The following is a 9,973-nucleotide window of genomic DNA, read 5'->3' on the forward strand; positions in this document are numbered from 1 at the left end:
AATCACATTTTTAGTGATTTTTATTTTTTGTAATTGCGTATTTATATGGAACCCTTAAATGTAAACATTCTGGATGACTGGGTATAAGTAATAATGTTTATTTCATCTGATGGGGACGTTATCAACAGAAAGAATCAACTTGATTTGACCCCCCCCCCCCCCCCCCCCCCCCACAACACACACACATTGTAAACAGACACAACAAGAAATTTACCCTACAATAATAGTAATAAATAATAATTCTAAAAACGGTTTCTTCCCCTGCAAACACGCGAGCAGGAGCCGTTACGTTACACAAGAGGGTTTTTATATAACCTATAGCTGATCTGATTGTGTCAAGAGAATGTCTCTGAGTCTGAGACGCCTCGGCTAAAGTCTTCAGAGGTTCCTCCGGTCCAACCCGAACATTTGCTTCCTGAAATATTCATCTCATTTCTTAGCAGGGTGGCTTTGTGGATTCTAAAGGACCTCCGACCCTCAACGGTAATCGAGCGTGTTTCTAATTCTGTATAAATTTGATACTTCACAAGAAGCCGTGCACCGTAATCGTGTCACGCACAATTATCGAGTGGTAATGTAAAACATTTTGATGAATTTAATCAAAGGAGTGGGCGGAGTCATTTTGAAGCCAGGACCGAGACGCGAGAAATCGTCTCGCAGTTCATGCATAAATGATGCAGAGGCACTTAGAACAGAATATCTCTTAAATATTTTATAGCATTCATTTTAAACCGTTTCTGACGTTATACTTAACAGATATTTAGGCCACGCTTATTAATGCTCGTGAGATCACCGTTATAAAATGAAGTGTGTAATTGTGAGTAATATGGAACCCTTCATTTCCTCTACTTGGGACGTCGTGGGGGGGGGGGGGGGTTTAATGTTTGTTTATTTCGCTCGCTAAAAGGGGATTATTGCACCCGAAAAACAGAAATCCAGAACCAACAGATTCAAAGAAACGCCGATTCGGGACTCTGCTTTGTAGCTTTCAGTAAGAGGAGTTTAATTTCGGATGAAGCTCGATTGAATTCATTTGGATTGTCGGGCCGGAAGGTTTGCACCATTCTGGCGTTCCCATTTCCATTGAGGAAGTTTTTTTAGCGTTCTATTCCACGGAACGCTTGTCACTTCACACGAAAGCCCCGGTCGAGGAAAAACATTCCGATAATTCCGTGAACTTGCTGTTTTCCTCTCTCCTTTGTAGCAGTGGCCCCAGAAACAGTCCCTGACTAAATCCTTGTGCCAGGAAACTCACTGGAAATGCCTGCTGCTGTCCTTACTGCTCTACGGCTGCGTCGGAGCGATGACCTGGTGCCAGGTGAGCAAAGTCACCCGCCTCTCCTTCGACGCCGCCCACGAGGGCAAGTCCATGACGTACCACGACAGCCCCTGTTCCCACGGCTACATCTACATCCCCGTGGCGTTCCTGGTCATGCTCTACGTGGTCTACCTGGTGGAGTGCTGGCACTGGTACGCCGGGAACGAGCTGCAGCACAAGGTGGGCGTGGACAGCGTGGCGGAGCGCGTCCGGCGGATGCGGCGGGCCGCGCCCTGCATCTGGTGGAAAGCCGTCAGTTACCACTACGTCAGGAGGACGCGGCAGGTGACGCGCTACCGCAACGGCGACGCCTACACCACCACGCAGGTGTACCACGAGCGGGTCAACACCCACGTGGCCGAGGTGGAGTTCGATTACGGGACCTGCGGCGTGAAGGACGTCTCGAAGCGCCTGGGCCATCTGGAGGACTTCCCCATCTCCAGGCTGAAGTTCACAAAGTGCTTCAGCTTTGCCAACGTGGAGTCAGAGAACGCCTACCTGACCCAGCGGGCCGGCTTCTTCACGGAGAACGAGGGCCTGGACGACTACATGGAGGCCCGGGAGGGGATGCACCTGAAGAACGTCGACTTCAAGGAGTACATGGTCGCCTTCCCCGACCGGAACCGCCTCCCCTGGTACGCGTCCCGCTCCGCGTTCTGGGCGGCGGCCGCCTTCACCCTGTCCTGGCCTTTGCGGGTTCTGACGGAGTACCGCACCGCCTGCGTGCACTACCACGTGGAGAAGCTGTTTGGCCTCGACCGTGTGCCGGCCACGCCGGCCGAGGAGGGGCCGTGCCGCCGCCGCGGCGTCCCGCGGGTCAACACGATCGACAGCACGGAGCTGGAGTGGCACATCCGCTCCAACCAGCAGCTGGTGCCCAGCTACTCGGAGGCGGTCCTCACGGACCTGGCCCGGCTCTCGGGCAGCTGCAACAGCTACTCGGCGTGCGGCGGCTACGGCGGCTACAGGCAGGACTGCGAACGCTGCCGCCGCGCCATCAGCAGCTCGTCCATCTTTTCTCGCAGCGCCCTGAGCGTCTGCACCGCGGGGAGCCCCCGCATCCCCTTCAGCGCCAGCCGCTTCTCTCTGGGTCGGCTGTACGGCTCCAGGCGGAGCTGCCTGTGGAGGAGCGGCGGCAGCCTGGACGAGACTTCCTGCCCCCCCACGGAGAGCGCCCGCTGCCTGCCGGGCCAGCAGGCCTGCGAGGAAGCCCCCCCGGACTACCAGGACGCTCTGTGCTTCCCGGTGCTCATCGTACATCGCAACGAAGGCTGCGTCAACCACGACCACCGCTCCCTGCACAGGAACGGGTCCTGCATGGAGACTTCCCTCTAGCCCGCCGCTAGCCGTTCCGAGGGCGTGATTCAGGAACGGCGAGCAAAACCTCGAGCGTTGATTTCTGCCTCGGACGTGAATCAATAAAGTTTCTAAAGACACTGCAGCCTCAAACAGGACAGTGAATATATATATCCAAAGGATGCGTGTCTAGATCAGGCATGGGCAACCTACGGCCCGCGGGCCATAGACGGCCCGTTGGGCTTTTTAATCCGGCCTGCCGAACTTGTCCAAATTATATAGTTAAACCTCATTCATTTGACCTTTTCCCTGTAACGCGACCCGTCCAGGTCAAAGGTCAAATCCTTTCATGTAATGTCATTGATATTAGTTCACACAAACGCTCCGTCCATCGGTTCCCGGCCAAACCCCTGAAACTGCAGATGAAACGAAAGAATCGGACAGTTAACGGAGGCCTGAACGAGAAATTAAAATAGACATGGGCATGAACGGCAGCAGAGTTCTGCAGCTGGAGTACCGAGTACGACGGCGATGACATTATACTTCCTGCCTTGCTAAATATAGCCGCGCACAGTCGATGAATAATTTAGCACAGGTGGGCTAAAGGAAGAAGCTCAAAGTGAATCCTTTAAATCCTTTCTTAATGAACGAATAACAAACATCCACATACTATTAATAGATCAGTTCAAGTCGTACTCGTCCTACCTCTTTCTTTTTTTTTTTAAAGTGCCTGGGCGCTGGAATTTTTAACGTGTTCGTTTGTACTTTCGGTCTTTTTTTTTTTTGGACTGGTTATTTCTGCTGCCGATTGACTGGATCATATCCCAGCATGCTTCATGTTTCTTACGAAGTCGTGAGTAAGAGCAGAAGAAGTGTGTTTCTGGAGCAGCAGAAATCATTCACACATTTTCCTCCACAGATGACTGTTAGCATGAAGCCTTTAGAGGTCTGGCTGTAACGCGGCCTTTCACACCAGCTTGTCTTTTTTTATATTTAAATGGTTTTGTTGGGTTTTTTTTCAGACTGTAGGACAGAAAGGATTTGTACTGAACGTCTCGGACTAAATGAAGCCGAGACGTTTTTGACGCGCAGACGCTCAAAGGCAATAAAAATCATTATCAAAAAAAAAAAAGAAGGTCTGAATGATTTGATCGGTTCAAAAACATCCTTTAATGGTGACCGATTCCCTCAACGGCAAATTGCTTCATGTTACAAACACAGAATAGCTCCGCCTCTTTCGCTATAACTCTAACAAATATATTTCCAGGTTTAATTACGCAGGAAAATGCTAGCATCGACTCCGTGAAAGGTGTGACATGTGTGCGATTAGCCAGTAGCTTTAAGAAAGCACAACCACGTATCCCAGCGACGCTGAAGTGTAGCCTTGACGATGCTACGCTAGGACTGAACACCGAATCTGTATCAAAGTGGAATAAAGGCGAAATGTTCACAAGAATATGTGCCAATAGTGGTTTCATGCAAGTTGCTGCTGTTTTTTGTGAGCCGTAAATCGGATAAACGACCCCCAACTTCCTCCCGCCGCAGACGAAAGGCCCGGCGCACCGTGGTTGTCCTAGCCGGCGAAATGAACGTCGGACGGTGCAAGACGGGCGTTAGTCTGCCGACGACGCCCGGTTCCTCTCGACCGCCCGGTTGATGAAGGCGAGGCTCGACTCGTCGACCTCCGTCAGGCGGACGTCGCACTGCGTCAGGCTGCTGTTGTGAGACATGGCGTCCTCCAGTGCTTTGCCTCCATCCTGCTCACGAGAAAACGTTGCACAGGTAAAGGGATGGGGCCCTGAGGAACACCTCGGAAAAAAACCGCCCGCGCTTTCTAAGCTGTGCTCGAGTACCGTATATCTGGATTTACTCACCACGCCCAGCTTGTTGCAGGACAGGTTGAGGCTCCTCAGGCTCGTGTTCTGAACCAGGACTTCAGACAACGCCAAAGCGGTCCGCCGGGTCATCTCGTTGGCCCCCAGGTGCAGATGGCGGAGGGTGTCGTTGCCCATCAAGGCCTTGCCGATGGCTTCGCCCCCCTCGTCCCCCAGGCGGTTCAGACGCAGGTTGAGCGAGAGCAAGGCGGGGTTCCCGGACAAGGCGTGAGCGACGGCTCTGCCTCCCGGGCCTCTCACGTCGTTGTCGTGGACACGCAGCGCCTCCAGCTGACCCCTGCCGAGCAGTTTGCCGATGGCCCTGGCTCCCTCGTCCCCGATCAGGTTGTGGGACAAGTCCAGCTCCTTCAGGGACGGGTGGTCCAGCAGGTATTTCACCAGCATGCGGCATTTCCTGTCGTCGACGCGGCTTTGGTGAAGCCTCAGAAGCTGCAGAAACACAATCTGGGTAAGTTTGGCAGCAGCAACGAATAATTTCCCGGTTTCCTGAAATCAGCAAGGAGGAGGAGAGTTCACCTTCAGGGTCCCGTGGGACTCCAGGGCCTTTCCGAGCGACTCGCAGTCTCTGTCGGTCATCTCGAACATGCTCCGCTCGAAGTTCATCCCGCAGCGGTTGACCCGGTACGCCACGTGGAGCTCCTCCAGGTCCGGCAGCAGGTGGAGCAGGAGGCCGAAGTCAAAGTGGTCCATCGACGGCCCGTCGCGCTCCTCGTCGCCGGAATCCTCGTCCTCCTTCCGAGGCTCCCCGACGGGCGGCAGGAGTTGGGAGACGTCCAGCCGCTTGACGTAGTCCTCGCAGAGCGGCGCCAGCTCCAGAACGGCGCTTGGCTCCGTGACATCTGGAATGAAGTGCTCGATGACGTTCTCCAGGTGCCTCTCGAGGAACATTCGTTTCCAGCTGCGGCCGTAGAGAGAGACGTCGCAGAGCGTCCACCGGCGCTCGCAGCATCGCTTCCAGTAGGCGCCGTCGCCGATCAGCTTGGCCGTCAGGCGCAGGGGAAGGGACGGGGACAGCCGCTCCTCCACGGCGTCCCTCTGGGGGGGCGTCAGCGCCTCGTATATGGGCTTCTCTGTAACATCAGAGCATAGAAGTTCCATTTATATCAGAAACCAGGGGATACGAGCGGGAGGAAACGGTGCTGGAACTGAAGGTTTACCCTCAAAGCTTTGAACGATTCTTTGAAGACAGAGACTGGACAAACCGGGGACAGTGACCAGGGACCAGTCCGGGTCTTCGGCGATGATTCTCCTCATCCTTCTGCAGCCGTCAGTTCGGTTTGAGTCGGCTGCCGGACGACAGGGAGAGCCAGACATTAAAGATGACCTCCGCCGTAAAGTGAGCCGGAATCCAGGATCTCTTCTGGATCATCAGCGAATAATAATCTGTTCCTGGTGACATTCCCAACATTTCATCAAGACAGACAGACAGACAGACAGACACTGTCAAATACGTAACCTCCTTGGCCGAGGTAATAAATAGTGATTATAGATTTGTGCTTTTTTTTTTCCAGGTATGTTTATATGAAAATAATTTGTTTACTTGCATTTGAATTAAATACTGTTAACATAACACAAATTACTTCCACTGACTACTTTAGTTTATGTTAACGTGGAAAAAATAAAATACGTTGCTCAAGAATTCGGCTCGAAGGAAATCAACTGGAGCTAGTTCGTTAGCTAAAATTAACATGCTACCAGTATTATGGTGCTAGCCGAACCTGCTAACGTAAATTAGCCACGTGCAGCTAAGCATTAAGTTAGTTATAACCCGACTTATAAGTAGTATTGATATATATTTAATATAATTACACGTTGACGCGTTTTCTTACGCAAGTTGCGAGCTGGTTTGACTTCATCCGTCTCCATGGCAACAGGACGCTCCACGGTCGGCTTGAAAACCTCGGAAATTTGAACCTTACGCTAAACGTTACGTCATCAAACAACGAAACCACCACAGACAAGCAGTTAATGCTTTTTGAACACTGCAGGGACGGACGTCTATCGAAATAGTGTTTTTATTGGATTGGAAGTTTTGCATAAAATACATTAGAATTCCATCCGAACCGGTTTGATCCTGCTGGCAAACCAGCAAACGAATAAATCCACTCAGATTCACAAACACTCACATGACCTCATCACACTGCTCAGAAAGAATTGAATGAATGAATTATATGAATTAGTAATAAAAATTTTAAAAAAAAGACAGTAAAGGCATCGTTATCAATTTTTATATCCAGGAATAAAATCACTGCCTGAAGACAACGACTCACAATAGAGTAAAAAAAGACCGAATGTTCGGTCACGCCGTGAGGAACATTTGGATTCCGCCCGACCGACAGCTGGACCCGCAGGAACCGCACCGGAGCAAACCCATCCCTCCTGCTGACGAAACGGGTGCGTGGCTGGATGTTTGTAAGTGTGAAAGGTGCAATAAATACGGCTTCCGCCAAAAGGAAAGCCGGTGTGAGAAACACGCCCTCTGTAGAGCAGCCACAAACCCTCAGCGCGCGGCGCGTCACACAGGCAGGAGCGAGTGGGAATGCATAGTTAGAAAGTTTATTGCTTTAAAACATAAAGACAATTTAATAAACCCACAAACTCCTGCCGATTCCCGCCGTCCGTTCCTCCGCGCCGCGGAGGCCCGGGCGTCACGGCGAGCCCCAGTCCTCGTCTTCGTCGCCGCTTTCGGACTCGCCGTCGTAGCTGGGGGGGCTGGAGCCCAGGTAGACGCTGCTGTCCGTGTAGGCGGAGGCCGGCGAGCTGAAGCTGCTGTCCGAGGACGCCGTGCTGCTGCTGCTGCTGTTGCCGTCGTCGTCGCGGATCCCCGTCGCCCGCGCCGCGGACTCAGCTGCTGGGAGACACAGGACAGCAGGGCAGCGTGTCAGCGGGGGGGGGGGGGGGGGGGGGGTAAACAGAGGGGCAGCTTTAATCTTCACCCCTCTGTTTCGGGCGGCGCCACGGCGACGCACCTCTCACCTTTCCGCTCGGTGACGAGCGCCTGCCGCCTCGCCTTCGTGTCCGGGCTCAGGTTGTCCACCATGCCGTCGATGCAGTTGTCCAGGGCCAGACAGCGGGTCTGGGACTCGATGGGCCGCCGGCACATCGGGCACTCGTCTTTCTTTTTGCACCACAGCTGGATGCAGTGACGGCAGAAGCTGTGGGCGCAGTTCAGGATGACCGCCTGAGGACGACAGCCGGGATTACGGGATTACCCGGGTGCGCCGGCGTCTCTTTTTTTCATGCCGCCGCCGGTGGAACGTACCTCAATGAAAAGCTCGGAGCAGATTATGCACTGGAGCTCGTTCTCCAGAACTTCCGTCACCTGCGTCACGACTCTCTCTTTCTGGGCTGTTGCCTTTTCCTTCTCCTCCTACGAACAAAAAGATGAATGAAAGTAAACGAGTCTTTGCCAACTTCGGGTCGGACTAGACCAACGAGAGAAGAGTCAAACCTTCGTCGCCTCCAGCTCTTTGTTCTTGGCCGAGAGAATCTCTTGAAACGCGTGGCGGGAAAGGCAGAGTTCATCGATGACTTTCTGTTGCTGCGGACACAGGAGGAGGATTAAACGTCGGCGCGTTACGCTTCGGCGCCGAGTTCTCCGGTTTCACGATGCGTACCTCCTGCAAGGCTTCCTCCAACTGTCGTTTCAACAGCTCCTCTTGCTGCTGCGTTTTCCGTGCCTGAACACAGAGAAATATAGATGCTCATCTCATTTGAGAATTTCCTTAACTTTGCGGGATCGGCCGATTCCTACGCGTGAAATGTTCTGAAATGACTTTTTATTCACGACACGCAGAACGCTAAACGAAGATGATGCGCGGGAGTTCTCCGCGTGGCGCCGACTCACCTCCAGCTGCCTCCTGGTTTCACTGAAGCACTTCTCCAGCGTCTCCATCCGGTGCATTTTGGCTCTGAGCGCCTCCAGCTGCCCCTGCAGCTCCCTGACCTGCACCCCTCTGAGCGGGTCGGTCTTCTGCGGCTCCCCCTCCAGCGAGGCGACGCGCCTCCGGGTGCTAAACATCTGCTCCCTCAGCATCAGGATGTTCTGGCTGTACCTGCAAACACGAAAGCGCGACGGGGGGGGGGGGGGGGTCGATCCGAGTTTTCTTAAGCTGGGAGAGACCAGTTGTTGAATTTGCATCTGAAACGCGGCGACCAAGAAAACGTCTCACATCTGCAGGTTGTCCACGTGACACTGACTGAGGGATCCCCCCGAAGGCCGATCCACCTCCTGGACCTGCCGGCTGGTTCCGGGTTCCTCCGGCTGGCTGGAACCGAGCCTCTTCTGGGGTTTCTCCGGAAACAGAGGGCAGGGCTTTGCGAGAGACTTGTCCGCAGAGGAGCAGCGATAGAGTTTGGGCTTGGAGGTGGATGGCTCATCTTCCACAGTCATTTTCCTCTTGAGCGTCTTAGGAGCATGAAACGCTTTCTCCACCTCCGTTTGCGCTTTGGCCAGGTACAGCTTAATGTCTCTGAGGGGCTGCTGGACCAGGACGTATTCAAACTCAGACTTGTTTCCAGTGACAGGAACCCCAAGTTTTATGGAGTCTCCCAGCTTCAGCCGATGGGCTTCCTCTGCAGGAATACGCTCATCATTGACCCACACGCCATTAAGACTCTGAGGGGAAGAAAGAAGAGACATTTAGGGTCTGGACTTGTGTTATTAACATGCCGTTTCTGTTTAAATGCATACATGAAAGAAAATAAACATGAATAATTTTTAAAAAGGAAGCTTTTTTATCAAACAGCAAAAATGTTAGATACGTTTGAGTTAAAGCTGTGATGTCATAACGTCAAATTTAACCTGCACCTGGGAGACAAGGCTAAAAGTCAGTGATTATAGGCATAATAAAATATAACGGCATAAATTAAAAAAAAGGTTTATACCCAATGTATTTATGCCTTCAATAAACAAACACAACTTTGGATCACATCATTGCCTAAACCTGGCTTACCTTCTTGTCCGTCACTGTCCAATGGCCGTTTCCCCTTCGATTTAAGCTACAGTGCAGTCTGGAGATCATCAGGGGACAGCTCGGGGACAGCAGCTGGTAGGTGACATCAAACCCTCGCCCGATAGTGACCTGCACAGACCGGAAACATGCCTGTTGTCAATAAGCACAGCTATAAAGTTCAGGTATTTCACTGGAACGTACTGATATTCATCAGGAGATGCGATCTGTAGAAACCTTAAAGAAGTATATGGATGATCTCGCAAGAAAAAGAAGAGCTAAAGAGCTAACGTTGGCATGAATTTGATCAGTTTTAGCGCGTTTAATACAAATTTAGCTAGTTAGCTAGCATCAGCAAAGCGCACCTCGGTGTTCTCGAATAAACGCAGCCAGTCCGAATTTCTTCCGGCTCTCCTCAAACATGAAACCTCCGGGTCGGAACATCCGTCCCGCTCAGCCGTCGCAGTTTCCATTTTGCAACGATACGTCGGCGGCTAATTTAACCTGAAATA

The 9,973-nt window shown here is 52.3% G+C and overlaps 4 protein-coding genes across 4 annotated transcripts in view; 1 reads left to right on the forward strand and 3 right to left on the reverse strand.

The window, feature by feature from the left end:
• nfkbie (nuclear factor of kappa light polypeptide gene enhancer in B-cells inhibitor, epsilon) overlaps nt 1–408 on the reverse strand; it is a 3,721-nt gene extending 3,313 nt beyond the window's left edge. Inside the window, exon 1 of the mRNA XM_068754108.1 lies at nt 401–408. Coding sequence (XP_068610209.1) covers nt 401–408 — 8 coding nt within the window. The remainder of the gene's footprint in view (nt 1–400) is intronic.
• Nucleotides 409–777: 369 nt separating this feature from the next.
• On the forward strand, nt 778–2,653 carry tmem151ba (transmembrane protein 151Ba). The gene is made up of 2 exons (XM_068754112.1): nt 778–783; nt 1,205–2,653. The coding sequence occupies exons 1-2, from the start codon at nt 778–780 to the stop codon at nt 2,651–2,653; spliced, it is 1,455 nt and encodes a 484-aa protein (XP_068610213.1).
• Nucleotides 2,654–4,227: 1,574 nt separating this feature from the next.
• Nucleotides 4,228–5,763, reverse strand: tcte1 (t-complex-associated-testis-expressed 1). Its single transcript, XM_068754113.1, has 4 exons — nt 5,667–5,763; nt 5,026–5,579; nt 4,489–4,938; nt 4,228–4,371 (listed from the first exon to the last, which is right to left on the reverse strand). The coding sequence occupies exons 1-4, from the start codon at nt 5,761–5,763 to the stop codon at nt 4,228–4,230; spliced, it is 1,245 nt and encodes a 414-aa protein (XP_068610214.1).
• A 747-nt stretch (nt 5,764–6,510) lies between these two features.
• rnf8 (ring finger protein 8, E3 ubiquitin protein ligase) lies at nt 6,511–9,934 on the reverse strand. The gene is made up of 9 exons (XM_068753864.1): nt 9,827–9,934; nt 9,465–9,593; nt 8,682–9,127; nt 8,357–8,564; nt 8,127–8,189; nt 7,961–8,050; nt 7,772–7,879; nt 7,486–7,690; nt 6,511–7,360 (listed from the first exon to the last, which is right to left on the reverse strand). The coding sequence occupies exons 1-9, from the start codon at nt 9,932–9,934 to the stop codon at nt 7,158–7,160; spliced, it is 1,560 nt and encodes a 519-aa protein (XP_068609965.1). The 3' UTR covers nt 6,511–7,157.
• Nucleotides 9,935–9,973: the final 39 nt, after the last annotated feature.

This window comes from Brachionichthys hirsutus, chromosome 20 (genome assembly GCF_040956055.1).
Source record: "Brachionichthys hirsutus isolate HB-005 chromosome 20, CSIRO-AGI_Bhir_v1, whole genome shotgun sequence".
NCBI classification, from domain to species: Eukaryota; Metazoa; Chordata; class Actinopteri; order Lophiiformes; family Brachionichthyidae; genus Brachionichthys; species Brachionichthys hirsutus.

Bases quoted from the DNA above. Each gene is read 5' to 3' on its own strand.
- tcte1 (XM_068754113.1), bottom strand. From the start codon at position 5,763: ATGAGGAGAATCATCGCCGAAGACCCGGACTGGTCCCTGGTCACTGTC. The intron at 5,580-5,666 runs GTAAACCTTCAG...CTGATGTTACAG, and splicing joins AATCGTTCAAAGCTTTGAGG to AGAAGCCCATATACGAGGCG. The intron at 4,939-5,025 runs GTGAACTCTCCT...GTGTTTCTGCAG, and splicing joins AGTCCCACGGGACCCTGAAG to CTTCTGAGGCTTCACCAAAG.
- rnf8 (XM_068753864.1), bottom strand. From the start codon at position 9,934: ATGGAAACTGCGACGGCTGAGCGGGACGGATGTTCCGACCCGGAGGTT. The intron at 9,594-9,826 runs GTGCGCTTTGCT...CGGTCTGTGCAG, and splicing joins GTTTATTCGAGAACACCGAG to GTCACTATCGGGCGAGGGTT. The intron at 8,190-8,356 runs GTGAGTCGGCGC...CTCTGTGTTCAG, and splicing joins AAACCAGGAGGCAGCTGGAG to GCACGGAAAACGCAGCAGCA.